This window comes from Stenella coeruleoalba (genome assembly GCF_951394435.1).
Source record: "Stenella coeruleoalba genome assembly, chromosome: 1".
NCBI lineage: Eukaryota > Metazoa > Chordata > Mammalia > Artiodactyla > Delphinidae > Stenella > Stenella coeruleoalba.
Window position 1 is genome coordinate 84,781,916 of NC_137169.1, and position 19,939 is coordinate 84,801,854.

A 19,939-nucleotide genomic window follows, 5' to 3' on the forward strand; every position below is an offset into this window, starting at 1 on the left:
ATACACCCATGAAATCACTGACAGTCAAAATATATATCCATCACACATACTAGATTCCTCATAGCCCTTTGTAGCCATCCCTTCCTGTTTTATCCCCTTCTCAATCACTGATCTGCTTTTTGTCACTATTAATTAGTTTGAATTCTCTAGAATTTTGTATAAACAGAATCATGTACTATGTACTCTTCTGTGTTGTACTGCTTTCACTTTCCTCTTTACTGCTGAGTAGTGTTTGCATTTTGTTTATTCATTCAGCCATTGATGGACACTTAAGTCATTTCCCTTTGGGGACTATTATGAGTAAAACTGTTAGGAGCAATCATGTTCAAGTCTTTACGTGAACATCCACTGTTATTCCTCTTGAGTAAATGCTAAGGAGTGGAATGCCTGTTTTGTGTGGTAGGTGTATGTTTAATTCTTATGTACATTTAATGCCAAACAGTTTTCAAAAGTGCTTATACCATTTTACATTCCCACCAGCAGTATATGAAAGTTCCAGTTGTTCAGCATCCTCACCTTCGTATTATCTTTTTATCTCTTCTAATGGGTGTGTAAGTAGTTTCTCAAGGTTTTAATTTTAGTTTTTATGACTAATGAGGTTGAGGAACTTTGCTCTTTTTTTCTGATTGATTAATCTAGAGCTTTTGTGTTTCCAGGTAAATTTAAGTAATCAATTTCTTTAAAACAACAGTAACAACAACAAAACCTGCAGGGGTGAATGTTTTCTTCTTAAAATGAGGAATGAAGTAAGGATGTCTGTTTCCACAATTTTTCTAGCTTTTGCTTACATTAAGGCGAGTAAAATAAATAAAAAGCATAAAGATCAGAAGGGAAGAAGTAAAACTGTATTATTCACAGTCAACATGATTTTTAAAATAGAAAACCCAAAGGAATCTAAATGATTTTAGAATGGTTTACAGGATACAGTTCACCATACAAAGATAATTTTTTTCTGATATTATTAGCAAAGTTTTGGAAAATGAAATTTTAAAAAATCCGTTTATAGAAACATCAGAAAGACAAAATATCAAAGAATAAATTTAACAAAAAATGTGCATGATAACTACATCAATAACTGCAAGGCATGGCAAAGAGAAATTAAAGACCTAAATAAATAGATACACCATGTTCATGAGTAGAAGGCTCAATGTGTTAAAGATGTCATTTTTCCCCTAATTGGGATGGAATTTATAAATCAGTCAAGCTGAACAGGCATTTACATTGAAAGTGATGAATTGGTCTACACTTTATATGGAAATAAAAAGACCTAGAATAACTAAAGCCATTTGAAAAAGAAAAAAAAGAGTTGGAATACTATTTCATTTCAAGAGTAAAGTAATCACAGCAGTTTAGTATAGCATGATTAGTGTCACAGAACAGTATTTATAAATAAACTCCTACATTTAGGGTCAGTTGATTATTTACAAAGGTCCCTTGGTCATTTAATGGTGAAAGGGAAGTATTTTTAACAAGTGGTGCTAGAACAGTTGGATACACAAATGAAAACAAAAAAAAAATTAGAAACTCAAACCTTACTTCATGCCGTATGGAAAAAGATGAATTACATACCTAAACCTAAAATCTAAATATGCAAAGCTTTTAAGAAAAAAAATCCTAGAATGTATCCTCAGCCTTGGGGTAAATGAAGATTTCTTAGAAAAGGTACAAAAATACACTAACCATAAAGGAATACTTTACAAACTAGAGTCCATCTAAATGAAAACCTTCTCATCAAACGACATTATTAAGAGAATGAAAAGGCACGGCACAGGCTGAGAGAAAATATTAATATTCATTCAGATATCAATACATGTCTGACGTACATAAATACTTATATCCAGAGTATGTAAAGAATTCTTGCATGTCAAATACAAAGAGACTAATTTTTTAAATGGACAGAAGAAGGTACACGAATGGCTAATAAGCACATGAAAAGATTTATTAGTCATAAGGAAATCACAATTTATAACTAATATGAGATACCACTTCAGACCAACTAGAATCTAGGCTAAAGTTAAACAAATCGGTAATGCCAAATGTTGATGAGGATGTGGAGCAGCTGAAACTATATGCCATTGTTGGTGAGTGTAAAATAGTTGGAACACAGTTTGACAGTTCCTTTTTTTTCAGCTTCACAACAAAATGAATCAGTTATATATATACATATGTTCCCATATCTCTTCCCGCTTGCGTCTCCCTCCCTCCCACCCTCCCTATCCCACCCCTCCAGGCGGTCACAAAGCACCGAGCTGATCTCCCTGTGCTATGCGGCTGATGTTTCTGATGCAGCCGCATAGCACAGGCAGTTTCTTATAAAGTTAAACATAAACATGTCCTATGACCCAGTACTTCCATTTCTAGTTGTACAAATGTGTGTATAAAAAACTATAATGGTCCCAAACTTGAAACAATCTAAATGTCTATCAACAGGAAAATGGATCAAGAAGTTAGTCATACAGTGGATTACTACTTATTAAGAGCAAAAGAATTACTATTAATACATGTAGCAACACAAGTGAATATTAAGAAACGTTATATGAAGCAAGAGAAGCCAGACGCAAAAGAGTATATACTATGTGATTCCCTTTCTGTAAAGAGCAGATAATTAATTTTCAGTATAGAAACCAAAATAATCGTTGCTTGTGGGTGTTGGGGATTAATAAGTATTAGGACATTTTCTGGGGTGATGGACATGTTCTTTGTCAATGAACAAAGCTGTAAAATAAATAACAATTTATTTGAAATAGTAGGCTACCTGTGGAAACCCATCAGCTACTTGTAGAGTTCTGTCTTTGTGCAATGTAAAATGTGAGAAGGGGAATGAGTAAAAATGTCCTGGTGGGCAGGGGTCTGGATATAGGATTTGACTTGTTGTAATAAGGAGATTGGACTTCACGATATTTACACTTAGAAAGGATTTTTGTTCCATTTGCATTTTTTAGGGGGCAGAGGGGGGTTACTACTGTACATAGGACAGTTTAAAACTTTACAATAATCTGCTTTAGAGACACCGAGGTCCTGAATTTTAGAGTCTCAGGAGTAGAATATGGAGAGAATGATATATGAAGAAATTAGACAATTTCTGAGTTATTTAGAAGTAGACTTTGGTAGAAGTATTAAGAGTTTCGGCCTAGAATCACTGGGTTGATGGATAGTAGTTCCATTAACAAAGGGAGCAAAGTAGAGAAAGTGATTTGTTTTTGTTGAAAAGAAAGAACAATCTGTTACTGTTTTCCTTTTTTTTAAAGTATGTTTAGGAATGATAATGTACTTTGTGACTAAAGAATGAATCAAGTGTTTTTGTAGTGATGGAGTAAAATTTCTTAAAGCCTGTTTCAACCTAAGCAGTTTATATAGATTCAATTTATTTTACCTTTTTGAACAAAGGAAACATTGAGTTTTAAAATTGTTCTGTGTTTTTCCTAACATAGAAAGATGAGAGTCTGTGTATGTTCAAACAGACCCCAATTTGAATAATAAGACCTTTAAAAACCAGTGACTATACTTACCTGGACAAATATGCAGTTGTCATCCAGATGGCTCAAAAAGGGACTTTTACAGACAGTATTACAAGGACATTTTTATCATTATCAGATACAAAACAGAATTTCATTCTTACATTCCAGCTTTTCCCAAAATGTTTCTTCTGACTTCACTAGAATTCTTTTTCCAACAGCATCTATCTCAACAGCCTTTCCCTGTCCAGACTTTCTTTCTCTACACGTATATTTGTGTCAAAGAAAAAAAGAATTTTAGAAGTGAGAAAAGTTAATGTTATTAGAAACTTAGTCTTGGGGAAATAATCTTATTCAAAACTATTTTGTAATAAACTAATTCCTTCTTTAGAAGCGTAACATTTCAAAGACACAGCTCTAACTAGTATTGGAATTGGATTTTATTGGAAGGAATTTTTAACTCTTTGGAAGTGGGGAGGAGGCTTGACAATTGTAAGATATGGTCTCTCTTGAGTCCATTTTTTTATAGGTGTGGAAATGGAATACCTCTTTAAGTTAGGTATACATGTTTCTGCCAGTGCTACTGCTTTTCTTTAATATCAGTATTATTGCTGAAAGTATGACTTTTTCTCTATGTAAAAGAACTGAAATCATTTTATAGATTCTGTTACATGTTATTCAGAATTCTCTGAGATTTCCAATTAATTTTTACATACAGACATTTTTGATAAGTTATTTCATTTTTTTGTAATACTTTGAGACTATTCCAGCATGTTGTTTCAGTTTGAATGTTTATGAGGGTCCTAACAGCATGTCCTCTTGCATAGAGGTGTAGAGGTAATGTGAGCCTTCCTCTAATTTAGTGTAACCTTCTATATTTTTCCAGCTCATGCATAAGTTACTTTTGACAACTAGGCTATGCAGCTACTCAGAAATGCAGAGTTATAGGCAGCTTTTACAGTAAACCTAGTAAGATTTTTTGTGTGTGTGTGCGGTGACTGTTGGAGTTAACTAAAGCTAGTAGAATAACACAAGTATTCTCTACCTGTATATACCTACGTTTCTGGTTTAACTGTTCTTTGAAATTTCTGTTTTCCCATATAGAATGCAAAGAGTATGAGCATTCATTTTTCTTAGCTCAGATTAACTTTATTTTATTTTTTTGTTTTTCTAAAGCCAGCAGCTTGTATAACACTGTGCTTTGCCCAGAAGTCTAACTAAAACTGCTTGAGAGTAAAACTGCTTTGCCTCTCAGTTATATTTTGATAAAGGAAGTTACGAGTGCTTTTTATAAATGTTTGAGTCTGGAAGAATTGGAGAATGAGAATGTACTTATATTTTGTTAAAATAGTTTTCACTGGACAGATGAAGTAAAAAGTTTTGAGATGTTGCACTTCAAGTTGGTATATATACAGTTGAAAGTATAGAACTAGAAATATTGGTGAATGAGTGGGACTAAAATAATAGACATAAAATAGAAGTTGATTTTTGAAACCCCTTACTGGAGTGTCTATATGAGCAAGTAAAAATGGGAACGACTTGAGACCAGAACACGTTGGGACAGTCCAACCATTTTGGGAAGTGAATGAGTTAGCAGAGGGGTCAGAGCAGGTATCAAATGAGTCAGGGAAGTAAGGAAACTAGAAGTAAGTTATTAAGGATGCTGTGAGAACAGAGAGATTTGGTAAGGTTGAGAGGGCTCACAGCTCTTCCGCCACAGGTGGATTTAACAAATTACCCAGGATCTTGGTGAGACCCTTTTGTGTGAAAACTACAGTTAAAAAGCCAGTAGAAGACAAAAGTCAGTCAAAGAGAAAAGAGATGGACTGGGACTGTTCAAAAGTGAAGATGTTCACTTTAGAACTGAGGTAGAAAACTTTTAAGTTTGTATTGGAATGTTCACTTAGAAACAGTTTCTGTGTCTTGTTTTGAATTTGTGAGTAGAAGAGCTCCATTAAGCCAAAGGCTTTTTTAAGAAGGCATATATGGAAGACAGTATAAAGATTTCTACAATTTATATGCAGCTTACATGCATGAGTAAAAGCATTACTACATCTGTTGTTGAAAAACAGTTTTTAAAATTCTTTAGTTTTACATACCTAAACCAAAGTTTCTGTCTGGAATTACCTGGGAAGTGTAAGGGAAAGGATTGTGGAAAGAAGTCCAAATTATAGTACTTTGTCTTCTGAAGAATCATAGATCTGTAACCCAGAGAGACCCCATCTTCCTTACTTCTCTAATAGGGTCATAAATGGCCTACATGTTTCATAAGTTGAGGCCACACTTTGTTTTATTTATTTATTTTTGGCTGCGTTGGGTCTTCATTGCTGCACGCGGGCTTTCTCTAGTTGCGGCGAGCAGGGGCTACTCTTCGTTGCAGTACACAGGCTTCTCATTGGACAGCTTCTCTTATTGCAGAGCATGGGCTCTAGGTACGCAGGCTTCAGTAGCTGTGGCATGCAGGCTCAGTAGTTGTGGCTCGCGAGCTCTAGCGTGCAGGTTCAGTAGCTGTGGTGTAAGGCTTAGCTGCTCCGCGGCATGTGGGATCTCCCGGACCAGGGCTCGAACCCATGTCCCCTGTATTGGCAGGCGGATTCTAAACCACTGCGCCACCAGGGAAGCCCCAAGGCCACACATTCAGTGCCCTTTCTCTTTTCCAGGGTTGGGGTACTTTTATATATGAAAGTCAGCTTAGTTTTATTTAAAGAAATCATCATTTCTCAATTTTACATTCTCATAGTATCATTATTTAAAATTGAGACTTTCATAATATTTAGCACTAAAATATGAATATTTAATAGCCACCCTTTCTGAAGCTATTAACTGAGAGGAGTATCAAGTAGTGTAAAGACAGAGTGTAAATGTTGTTAGTTACATGGCATTTGGAAGAAAAGAACAGATTTTCTCTAGGCCATTATATATTACCTGAAGTTTGTCTTTATAAGGGTCCTCCTGTAGTAGTGGGTTGAGACTACAGACTATGGAGTCATACTCCTGAGTTTTAATCCTTTTCCTGCCATTTTCTGTCTTTACCACTTAGTAACTCTGACCTTGGGCAGCTTAAGTACCTCTCATTTATAAATGGGATTGATGGGTTATAATAGCAGTCTTAAGAGTTGTAAAGTGCCTGGCATGTAGGTTACTTTCAGTGAATGTTAAATATCAACGCAAAAGAAAAGTACCTTCTTTTCTACAAGTTATTTATCATCTTTAACTGTGAAAACTGTCCCATCTACCTTTTTTACTCAGTTGTTTTACTCACCATCCACTGACAAGAAATCATCCAACACAAATTCAAAACAATAAACTCTTGTATTCTTTTAATAATAGGTTTAGGCAGGTTTTTGCCTTTTGGGAATCATATTCTAAGAATCATTTGAAAAGGGAAGCATTTTTTTCGCCCTATATGTGTAGTGATGGGTAGTATCTTTATTGTGATTTTTTTTTTCTTGCCTTTTTCCCTAAAGGAAAAACAGAAGTTTGCTGTTTGAGTTTCCTGATATCATAACCTATAATTCATGGGACTATACGTTGGACTGAATTATTTGTTCTTGTTATTCAAACGAATGAACAAGAACACAGTCTATCAGATTGCTTTGCTAAGAAAAGGCCTTAGAAGAATATGCATTTGTATGTCAGTTATATGTTTTAAGGTATATGTGTATTTTTTGATTCCCTGCAGTATCATTTAACAGACCCAATGATGATTTTGTTAAAATAAGATGCCACAAAATAGGAAATTCAGCCTGTTTCTGGTAGGTTCAGGTGCCTGTGCACATAGATGTTTTCCTTACTTATGAAAGGAAGTGTGGAGAGCTTTTTGTAGTTCTTCTTATTTTTGGAATGATGAAGAGCTAACCAGCAAGATTTTTCTGGTAATATATTCAGAAGCCATAGCTTACTACTCTTCTGTACAGAGTCAACTTAAGAGAATTTTTAAATGCATTGGCTGTTCGTTCATGTATATAAACTTGAGTGAAACTGTTAAAATATGACTTAATTGACACTTTAAGTTATACTTATCAGGTGAATTCACATATTATCTCTGATCATCCAGTAAAATCACTACCACATCACCCTCTTCCAGTCCTCTGCTAAGTCACTTTTAATCACATTACTGTGCTTTACTTTCTTCATAGCACTTAGTACAACAGAAAGAAATAAGAAATAACCAAGTGGAAAAAAGTATTACTTGTTTCATTATCATAGTCTTGCTAACAGCTGAGTTTCTGGCATGCATAAATGCATTCATTCAACAAGCATTCATTGAATAAGCCTCAAGCCAGGCACTGTGCTAGGTGTGGTGGACAGAAAGAGAAATAAGACACTACCTCCTCAGCTCTGTAAACAACTAATTTTAATACAGTGAAACTTAAATGTAGGAATAAAACGCCATAGGAGCTACAAAAAAGTGCTATGGGAAGAAATAGTTCTCCCCAGAGGTACTAGAGAAGTCTTGACTATAGAGATGATTTTTGAGCCAGTTGTGAAGGAAAGGTGTTCAGCAGGTAGAGAAAGTGGGGAAAATCACTATAAGAAGTAATCTGGTTCATGTACTGGGTAGTCCATCTCTCCCACTAGACTACAGGACAGCATCAGGGATCTTACTGCTTACTGTTCACCGCTGTACCCCCAGAACCTAAAGAAGTGCCAGACATATTCTTGATAACTCAGTAATGTTTAAAGAATTAATGTTTGAATAAATTTTGAAGGCACTTAGAAGATCCCGATGGTCTTAGAATTTTATAGATAGTATTGAATGTTTTCTGGGGGTGTACTGTAAAGTACCAAAAATCATATCAAAATGGAGTATACATGCATATTTCTCACTGTGTAAGGATTCTTCAAGTTAGTTAGATTCTCAGAAATATCCTTGAGTTCTTAGAAGATTAAGAACCACCAAAACATCACATATTTTATTGATTCTTTAGTAAGTTTGGATTTTGGTTTTTTGTTTATTTCGTGTGTTTTGGTAAAGCTTTGGAATAAAAGCAGGCAACTAATTTGTTGTTTAAAATATATCACTTTAAAGCTCAGAGTAACAGAATAAGATAATCAAGTCCATGAGTGATTTATAGTAGATTTTGATAGTGACAAAACATTTTAGGTAGAGGAATGTGACCCATAGTGTGGAGCGACTGCATAATAATTTTTACAGCATTGCCTTCTTTGATTCCATTTTTTAGCACATTTTTCAAATTGAACAATTTAGAATTTCTCAGGTAAAATTATAATTAATTTTTGCTAAGTCAAAATTTTCACTTTTTTGTATTTTCCTTAGTCTTAGACTAAGTCTTAGACTCCTTATTAGTCTCTAATGAGACGATTGAATTGTAAGATAATTGTGTTCTATAGCCATTGACCATTTCTGTATGAAATTGCATTTTAATGTTTTTGATTATCACTTGCTACTCTTTACATATGCTATCCAGAAATATATTTACCCAATAGTAATCTTAATTGATGATTTCATTTAGTAGTAATTGGTGGATATGATTTTCTCTGTTACTTTGCAAACCTGGTTTTTGAATTTTTAGGAAGTATCCCAAGTATGCTCAGCTCTGTTTAAGTTCTTTATTAAAGTTTGTTTTGTGATTTTTTTATGCAAATAAGGAAAATCAATATACTAAAGACTGTTTCTTTAATGTCTTTCAGCCAATGGTAATGATAGTAAAAAATTTAAAGGAGAAGATAAAATGGATGGTGCTCCTTCTCGTGTACTTCATATTCGGAAATTACCTGGTGAAGTGACAGAAACTGAAGTTATTGCTTTAGGCTTACCTTTTGGTAAGGTGACCAACATCCTTATGCTGAAAGGAAAAAATCAGGTATATTTCTTTCAGGACTTATAAAATGTTAAGCCTCAACTATCTAGCAGGTGTGAATTAGCTGTTGCCTGATGAAAGGATAGTATATAGTAGGTTACTTTTCTTAAAGAACATGACAGAAGTCTTACTCTGACTTCTCCTTGTAGCTGTGTTTGGGAAACTAATGGTAGGGAGCTAAAATGAAAAAGTCACCGTAGTTTTCAAATTTTGCCTTTTAAATTTCCTTTAGGACTCTAATTGAACTACTGGTCAATGAGATTGTAGGAAATACAGATGAAATACTTCTTTTATTGTGGCTTTGCTCTTTGTAATATCGGAAATCAGTAAGGACACTAGCAGCATCTTATCCTTTAAGCTTATCCCAGGGAAATATTTATCTGATAGCATTAGAAAAAGATAGTCATTAGTCCCAGATATTCTATATTGAATAGTTATACCTGTAGCAGTAGGGTCCAGGTATATTAAAAATCAAATTTTGTTTTAAAGTTTCTAATGATACCATTTAGAAGAATTTAGAGAAATTTAATGTTCTCTTAAATATAGTTAATATCACTAATAATATGACATTTAATTTTTTTTTTTGTTAAATTGTAAATGCTTTAAAAATGACTTGGTGTTCTCTTATGTTTTCTAGGTTAGGAGTGGTAAAATTCTGGTGCTGGAAAATGTTTAGATTTTATTTTCTCTAGCCTTTGTTGAAATGGGTACATTTGTAGTGTATGGAAAATCAGAGGTGGAAGTACTTTGTATTCTAAGAGCTTCTGAGTTTAGCTTTAATTGTATCTCTAAACTTCAGTAAGAGATTTCTAATTCTACCTACTAGAGCATCTGAATGTAACTTGAAAGGTTATATTCTAGATACTGATTTTTCTAATGAACCAAATAGATTACACAGATATTGAAGTTTATTTGAATTTGATTCATAATATTAAGATTTTTGCTATTTAAATTTTCAGGCATTTTTGGAACTAGCAACAGAGGAAGCAGCTATTACTATGGTTAATTACTATTCTGCTGTGACACCTCACCTTCGTAACCAACCGATTTATATTCAGTACTCCAATCACAAAGAACTAAAAACAGATAATACATTGAACCAAGTGAGTATGTGTAGGTACATAAATAAAATGGCCTAGAACGTATTAAGAATCTCATAAACATATTAGCAGAAAAAAAATTTTTTAACCATTCAGAAGATTTTTCTATGAGCATTTTCTTGTTTTTTGTTTTCTGGTTTTTTTGTGGCATTTTCTTGTAGCATGTTAAGTATTAACCATTATGTTAATTTACAGAAAGTATGTGTGGTCTCTTATTTTCATATTTTAAGTTAATACTGGATAAATTAGTTAAATAGCATTTTTTTCAGTGCTTTTAAGGTTCTGGTCAAAGTGTTCTTTTTCTTTGTGCAAATTAAAGTTTTTGTATAGATACTGTCTGAGGTAGGACTTAAGTATAAACTGTTTATGCAACTCTGCTGCTTAGACTTCAGTGTACGAAGTTCAGTCCCTTTGGTTATTTGACTTTTTATAGGTCTTAATTTCTTATGGAAAAACTCCTACTGAGGATGTGTTAATGGTTTTCCTGGGGGGAAAAAATGTAAGAATTGAGAATATATGTTGAGAATATGTGTTGATCTTTTAAAAATGTGATGTAGAAGATATTAATTATCTAAAATTATTTTTTTAGAAAAAGTATAAGAATGGTTTTAGATCTAAATACATAGGATTGCAATAAAAACTGGTCTAAAAGCTCTTCAAATGTAGTTTTTAGCTAATTATATCTGTTTTAGTAAAATCTAAACTGTGGCTCTTATCAAAAATTAAATGGAAAATAATTTCTCATAGATTTTAACCTTTGTAAAAAATAATTTAAGGTCATTTTGATAGTTCATGAAAAATAAGCTTGTAAAACTTTTTGCCTAAAAGATAAGGCTAAAATTTCAGTTGTTTTTTTTAATTTGATAATTTTCATTTCTTTTGAACCAGAAGTTGTACTTCTCAGAATTTATCATGAGGAAATATACCAAAAGAAAATATGTATTCTCTGTTCTTTTTATTTAGAGTTTAAAATGGCATTTAATATCCCAATTTTATTTTACATGTTAGTATTTTCAGTAATTAGTGAATGCATTCTCATTTAAAAAGATTCAAATGAAAATGATGTGGAAAGAATAAAGATAAGGCATCTATAGATAGATAGATATATGTAGGGGAGGGGGATTTGTAATTTCAAATAGGATAACCAGTGGAAGCCCAACCAACAAGTGACATTTGAGTAACAAACTTCAAAGTGATTAGAGAATAAGGCACTTACTGAAGTCTTGGGTATGTTCCAAACATAGGGAGCAGTCAGTGCAGTGTTCTTATGTTGAAAAAAAATTTTTTGACAGCCATATTTTTGATTTTCAAAAGTTCTTCTTTTCTTTGATACCCTTTTTACCTCGTAGTTGGTCATTCTTTACAGTTACTAATTAATGGTATTTTAAAATACTTGACTGTATCTTTTACTTTCTTTAGAATTAGCTGTTACGTTTATCTTGTTCCCTCTATTCTTCTCTTCCTCCCACCCACCCTCATTGTCTGTTTATATTTCAGAATGGACAATTAGGTTTTATTGGACTTGCATGCTTTCCTCTAGAGTAAGGTAATGAGGACTTGGATACTAACCTGGGATCCCCCCCAAATGCCAGAGGTCTTTATTCTTGGCCTTCAAAACTCCTTTTAGAGTTTCTGTTCTTTTAAGGGAGTGTTTAGTTGTTGTTGCTTTTGTTTTTATTGTTTAATAATAAGTTGGTTGATGGTGAGGAGGAAGAGGATGTTTGTTAGCCATACTTTCTGTTAACCCTTTTATTTTCATTCTCCTTCCTCCTGTGTACCTACCAATTTCTAATTTGATTCCTATGGATGCTACCAGTGCAAACCCTGTTTTGCTACGTGTTCACTGTGTCTTCTGTCCATGCATTTTCTGAGTTTTGGGAATTTGATAAAATTATTCTGAGCTAGTGATAACCTTTTCTCTTCAGTATCTGCATTTATTCCATTTTGTACTTATTTATAGTCATTTTAATAGTGTTTTATAATAGAAGAGAGAAATGAATGTGTGTTGTCAATCATGAATTCTTCCAGAACCTTTCATCAAATCAGTAGGTTCTGTGAATTCACTCTTTTCAGTATCTGCCCAGTTTTCTTCTTTCTTGCTACTTCATTTGCTCAGACACAGTCATCTGCAGCAAATCCTTTTCATGCTCAGGGTAAAAGCCCTTTGAGATGAGTACTGTTTCTGTCTTATGGCTACTCCCACCCTATTTTCCTGTGCTTCTATCCCAGTAGTAATTGTAGCGCCTATAACCTGGCATGCTTTCTCTTATTTTGTCTTTGGAGGCCATTGTGCTTCTGTGCTGTCACTTTGACCTGGAATATTGTGGCCTGCCTGCCTTTATACCACCTTTCCATCCCTTACTTCACATGGCCACTTGTTAGACATCTTCAGGTTTCCCATTAGTTAGTTTCCTTGAAAGCCATCCTCTGATCCACAGAGTGGATAAGGTTTGGATTAAGAACCCTTAATACAAATGAAAATCACAGTGAGATACTGCCATGTATACCATACTGGATAAAATTAAGACCAGTAATACCAAGTATTGGAACAATGTAGAGAAGCTTGAACTTCGTAAATAAGTGATGAGAATGTAAATTGGTAGAATCATTTTTAAAACCTTGAAATATCTACTAAAGCTGAGCATATACATATTCTTTGACTTAGTAATTTTTACTAGTCACGTATCTGAGAAAATACATACATATGTGCATGAAAAGATATGTATAAGAAAGTTCATGGCACACTGTATGTAATAGCCCAGAGCTGGAAATGATCCACATGTTCAGCAGCTGTAGAATGTGTTATGGTATATTTATTCGTTGGAATACTGACTGGCAAAAAGAATGAACAAGCTACTGGTGTCTCTAGAACTTGGATGAACATCATAAAAATTATGTTTATTGGAAGAAGCCAGATCAAAGTAGAACACGTACTATATGGTTCCATTTATATAACTGGGAGAAAGCATGTGTGTGGCTTCTGGAGTGTTGGTAATGTTCTATTTTTTTATCTAGATAGTCCTTTTACAGATATGTTCTATTTGTGAAATTTTATTGAGCTGTATATACTTATGATTTGTGTCCTTTTATGTGTATATGATTGTTTCAATATTAAGTTTAATTAAAATCTAGGTTGGCAAGCCAACTCTGCTCCATGAATTTTTTTTTTTAAATGTATGAAGAGGCTTCTCTGGTAGCACAGTGGTTAAGAATCCACCTGCCAATACAGGAGACACGGGTTCAAGCCCTTGTCCAGGAAGATACCACATGCCGCAGAGCAACTAAGCCCATGCACCACAACTACTGAGCCTGCTCTCTAGAGCCTGCAAACCACAATTACTGAGCCCACATGCCACAACTGCTGAAACCCACGCGCTTAAGAGCCCGTGCTCTGCAACAAGAGAAGCCACTGCAATGAGAAGCCCATGCACTGCGATGGAGAGTAGCCCCTACTCGCCACAACTAGAGAAAGCCCGCGCACAGCAACGAAGACGCGATGCAGCCAAAAATAAATAAATAAATGTTTGTTTATTTAAAAAAAAATGGAGGAGGGAGATGCAAGAGGGAGGAGATATGGTGATATATGTATAGCTGATTCACTTTGTTATAAAGTAGAAACTAACACACCATTGTAAAGCAATTATATGCCAATAAAGATGTTAAACAAAAAAGCTACACATAAATGAGACCAAAAAATGTATGAAGTTACTTGTTAGTGATAATAGAGAACGTAATTGTTAAGGTAAAAAAGGAAGATGGAGAACAGTGAATAGTATTGAAAAGAAAAGTATGCAGTAGATAAGTACTTAACATGTTTGTATGGAGTACATATATACATATGCTTGTGTATGTAGGGAAAGCAGACAGGGTTGACTGAGTTGCAGAGGAAACTTAACTTTTTATACTGTTTGGATAGTACACCATGATCAAGTGATTACTATTTTAAGAAGACGTTCCATTATTTAAAATAGCAGATGTTAGAGTTGTTCTAAGTTGTGATATTTCCATGCTTATTATAATAAATGTATATAAAGACATGTTCACTAATGAAGAAAGTGAACAGTGAGCTACTTGCAATGAGCTACTTAAAATACTTTATTTAAATATATATTGGGTTAAATATGTTCAGATGTTTAACAAACATTGCTCTAGAAATCTTTTTATCCCTCTTTTTTTATAACTATATTCTTTATAGTAGTGTAAATGTGCCCATTGTATTAAATATTTATTGTATGTTTCAAAATGTTGGATTTGAATTAACAAGTCACTTTAACATAAATTTATAGGTCATATTTTATTAGCATTTAGATGATGAAGTTTGACTAGATGAGTGTGTGATCTCTTTGAGTACCAAGCTATATGATTTCCTGGTTATATAATATTTCAGTGAAATGACCATCCTCCCACCTTTTTTGAGATATAATTCACATATACATTGTGTGGGTTTTAAGGTGATTTGATATATTTATATTTCGCAAAATGATAACCACCACCACATTAGTTAATAGGTCCAGAAAAAATGTGACACTTCATGATTTTGGGGTCATATTTGCATAGGGCCATGCTAATCTCTGTCTTGTTCCAGTTTCAGTATATGTGCTGCTGAAGGGAACACTGATCATTCCTTATTATCATAAATGTTCTCATTCTTTTGTATCAGCCTTCCTTTTCATTCATCACTATGCTCTGTTTATATTCCTGTTCATCTGCCAATACAACTTTTTCAAACTATAAAGCTGTGTAGAGGTATTTGTCATTATTATATCTAACAGTTATTTGCCTTTATATAGGTTTTCTGACCCCAGATAAGGTAGAAAGAAATTATTCCTTATCAGTGAATCTGTCAGTAATAATAGGAAAGGCATAATAGTAATAAAGGCAGTCTTTTTGGAACATTTAACATATGATTTAGTTGACAGATTTCCCAAAAATACTGTATTTTTTCAGTTCCATATATATATTTTTTCACATTTTAAAATCTCAGAAATCAAGATGTGTCTTATAATAGTTGATCTGTCATGGTTCAATTATAAATATCTTCCTAGTCCTACGTAAAATTATAGTGTATTAGATACCATAACATGTATGGAAAATATTCTTCATATTTTATTTTGAAGTATTCCTGAAAATTTTATGGTTTTGTAGTATGGTATACATCAATTTCTGTTCTAAAAATTTTGGTTTCAGAAGTTACGCTAGTATGAAAAAAAGACTTAATTTGTATCTGAATATTCTTCTAGGATTTATTGGAAATAATGTTTATGGGAGTTCTTTTGGATAATCTAGTAATCCCCTTAAGGTTTACTATGTGCCTTTTTTATGGAATGAATAATGTTAAAGTTTCATTGTTCTCTAAAAGTTTCTGTTTAAAACATTTTCTGAATCTGTCAGACTACATCTTGTTGTTTTGAGAGTAAATTACACTGACTGTCTTTCTTGTTCCACATTGGTCCCAAACCCTAGATAATTGTTTTAAAGTAAAATAAATACTAGTATAATACTTGAATTATAATCCTTGGCTCATGGCAGGTGCTCAGAAGTATTTATTGAGTGTTAAATTTTATTTAATCTATGTGTTTTAGAAAAGAATTTAATATTGTAACGTTTAGCAAAGTATAGGTGAAAATACCAGGAATGTTCCTAAAGTGCTTATCTTTCATTTTTTAGCGTGCTCAAGCAGTTCTTCAAGCAGTGACAGCTGTCCAGACAGCAAATACTCCTCTTAGTGGCACCACAGTTAGTGAGAGTGCAGTGACTCCAGCCCAGAGTCCAGTGCTTAGAATAATTATTGACAATATGTATTACCCTGTAACACTTGATGTTCTTCACCAAGTAAGTTTAGTTTAATTTGCATGTTTATCTATAAAATTGAGAAATAATAATACAGTAGATAAAATTTGTTTTGATTTTAATGTTTTAACAGATATTTTCTAAGTTTGGTGCTGTATTGAAGATAATCACATTTACAAAAAATAACCAGTTTCAAGCTCTTCTCCAGTATGGTGATCCAGTAAATGCTCAGCAAGCAAAACTAGTAAGTCTAGTTTTTTTTGAGATAGCGATAATTTTTCAGTGGTAGATATGTATATACACATACATATGTGTAGCTAATGTTATTAATACTGACATAACTTAGCAATACCATATAGCATTTTAGATGGCACACATTATTGTCATTAAGGTAATATTGGAAAAGCTTAGTATTTATGATAAAAAAGAAATGTTTATTTTTAACATTAGTCATATTTATAGTTATATGTAATACAGGCTTATATTTTGCATTTTTGTTTGATTTAGGTCCAGAAGTTTTGTGCTCTTGAGGATATAGCAGGATTGTATTGTGCATGCATACCTGTATAAGATTTTACATTTTCCAGTGGGAGTTTCAAAGTAATATATCTATAAGATAGTTTGGCTGAAATACATCAATAGACATGTGGCTCAATTCTATGATAGGCTCTCAGCTATTTCCAGTATTCTTTTTAAGTATTTTTTTAAAAGATAGGTTTTTTGAATAAGTTCTTAGTCTCCCTTTTATTCACATTACTTACTTTTTTGTTGTTGTTGTTGTTATATATGGAGGGTAAGAAACTGTTCAAAGCAGTAAAATCTACCCGTCATAGCTACCACTGAAAACTGCATACCACATCTTTGTTTCTAAATGCCTAATCTTCTGTTTGTGTATCTTATTTAAATCTACCTTTGTCTGTCTCTTTAACTTCTTGTGCTGTAGTATCTCATTTTTATTCCATTATTAAAACATTAAATATTTATTATTAAACCATTAAATCAACTGTCTGTACTTATATTTGTCTTACCTTTTTTCTCCCTTTCACACTTTTACTTTCAGACTAATTATGGTCTATTCAATACTTCCTCCAGATCAAGATAGCTTGTATGGAACCAGGCCATTTTTAATTATTGTTTCATTGCATTCCATCCTTAGAATCTCATTTGGGGAGCAAAAATAGCTTCAGGTAGCAGAAAGGCTTTACTAGTAATAATAACATAATTGAAATGGTTTACCAAGTGCTGTTACCTCATTTTTTTCTGACTACTCCATTTATAAACAGAACAGGAATTTTTCCTGTGTTACAAGGGGATGCTAAGATTTAAAGAGGTAAATTACTTATAATGTACACTATCTGTAAAGTTGACATTTTTTTAGTCTACTTTTCTCCAGTGTGTTGCTACTCATTGGTTCCCAATTGCATGATCTAATCCTATTATGTTTCCCTTTTCAGCAATTAGAGTTGTTCTTTAAAAAAATAATTGTCTTTCCTAACATGCCCCAGCCCTCCAACTTTGGAGATATTTTATATTTAAAGAGTTACTGAAATCATTGTGGTATGAGGTTTGATCAATAGCAGACAATCTAGAAGCCGTGTTCTCGATGGCACTTTTCACAACTTCAAACAAATTTAAATATAGTGCACATTTTTCTTGATATGGAATATTTTCTTTGTCATTCCCTTCCGATCCAGAGGAAGAGTATTTGGTAAAGGACCAGTGAAATGGAATTTGATTCAGAATTATACTGCATTTGGGCTATACAATTCAGTGGTTAAAGTAGTTTATATATATCTTTCAGTATTTGATAGGTTTTCTTTTTTTTTTTTTTTTTTTTTGTGCGGTACGCGGGCCTCTCACTGTTGTGGCTTCTCCCATTGCGCAGCACAGGCTCCAGACGCGCAGGCTCAGCGGCCATGGCTCATGGGCCCAGCCACTCTGTGGCATGTGGGATCTTCCCAGACCGGGGCACGAACCCATGTCCCCTGCATCGGCAGGCGGACTCTTAACCACTGCGCCACCAGGGAAGCCCTAAACATATACTTTTGATGACTCCAGTCATTTTTCTTCATGCCTTTATCTGGACTGTGGACTGTACCTAGAGAATATCGCATAATCTAGCCAGTACTAATTTAAATTCTTCAGCATCAACTACAAATAGACTCTGCTTGCAAAATCTTACCACATTTCTTCGGTCTGTTCTCCCATTTTCCACAGTGACTATATCGGATAGAAATTTCTCTTTCCACCAAGTCTGTCTTCACTCTTTCTTACGACCTTGCCTGCTGCTTCTCAGAAAAAATAGAAACTATCAGATGGAAACTCCATCAGTATTTCTCACAAAATCTACTTATACCCACACATATCTGTCTCTTCTAAATAAAAGGCATAGATATTTCTAAGACCAGTAAACACCAGATACCATCCTGTTCTGCCTCATAAGAGCCTTTGCATTTTCATCACCTCTTTCTCTTGTATTTTTCTCTTTGTTGGTTATTTCTCACCAGTGTTTCAAGTGTGCTTAAGTGTTCTCTCATTTTTTAAATGAATTTACCCTTAATTCTGTATTCCATATATCTGTCCATCTAACACCTTGTCTCTCTTCCCTTTCTTCATTTATAACTAGAATTCTTAAATAAGCTGTCTTTATTTGCTGTTTATACTTATTATCCTCTTGTTATTTCTCTACTTAGAGTAATTTGGTTTCAGCCCCTATTTATCCATATTTTTCTCCCTCGTGTCACCAGTGATCACTAGAGTAGCTAAATCTCAACAGAATTATTCAGTCCTTATCTTAACTAACCTTAGGTAACATTTGACATTGAACCTTTCTTTCCCTTTCTTAAAATCCTCTTTTCTCCTGGTCTCTGACTTCTCACCTAGATATATCCCACCTCTCTGTCCCTTCCTTGTTATATCCCTCCCCTTCCACCACGGGGACCTCAGCTGTTACACACAGCTCAATTACACCTTTGTGAGTCTGACTACTCACATCACTTTTTCTAGCTCAGACCTCTTCTAAGAGACCCAGATTAGGAACCCATGGACCATGGCGCACCTTCAAACTTAGCGTGTTCAATTAACTCCTGTCACCACCACCCCCCACCACCAAAAATACGAAAGCCTGTATTTTCTGTGTCAATAAAGGTCAAGGTACTATGAATCTAAGAAACAAGCCAGAAAACATTGAATCTTCCTTTATTCCTCTTCCTTTCAGCTTATCACCAAATAGTACTCATTCTAGACCCTAAATTTCTGTTGAATCTATCCTTTTGTCTCCAACTCTCTTGCCATCACCATAGTCTAAGCTAGTGTCATTCAAAGTGCTAGTCTTAGATGCTACAAGGCACTTGTGCAAAAATACAAATCAACATACTTCTAGCTATAGTTTGTTCAGTGTCAGTGTTGATAATAAATTTGGACACAAAGTTCTCTTCATGCAGAGTGACTTGGGTTGCTAGTCCATGAACCACAGTTTGAGTAGCACTGATCTAAGCCATCATCTCTTAAATCTGTGTTTCATTGGTCTTCTGACAAAACTCACCACTTTGAGTTTTAAGAATGATCTCAAAGTCATATTTCTTCCTTTCTCAGTGCCCTTCAGTGACTGATTTTTGTCCTAAATATAAAATCCTCCTTCCTTAACATAGCTTATAAAAGTAAATCTTGCCTCTCCAGTATCATCTTCCACCTTTAACCATATTGGACTTCTTTAAATGCTTGCATATTCTATATATTCTCTGATCTCATGGGCTTACAACTTGCTGTT

General features: G+C 33.9%; 1 protein-coding gene across 4 annotated transcripts in view; it reads left to right on the forward strand.

Annotated features, from left to right (window-relative positions):
- The window catches only part of PTBP2 (polypyrimidine tract binding protein 2), a 79,330-nt gene that overhangs the window by 26,647 nt on the left and 32,744 nt on the right, over positions 1 to 19,939 (forward strand). For all 4 annotated transcript variants that reach the window (XM_079944110.1, XM_079944111.1, XM_079944113.1 and 1 more), the window contains exons 4-7: positions 9,111 to 9,283; positions 10,240 to 10,383; positions 16,048 to 16,212; positions 16,304 to 16,414. In XM_079944110.1, coding sequence (XP_079800236.1) covers positions 9,111 to 9,283; positions 10,240 to 10,383; positions 16,048 to 16,212; positions 16,304 to 16,414 — 593 coding nt within the window. The remainder of the gene's footprint in view (positions 1 to 9,110; positions 9,284 to 10,239; positions 10,384 to 16,047; positions 16,213 to 16,303; positions 16,415 to 19,939) is intronic.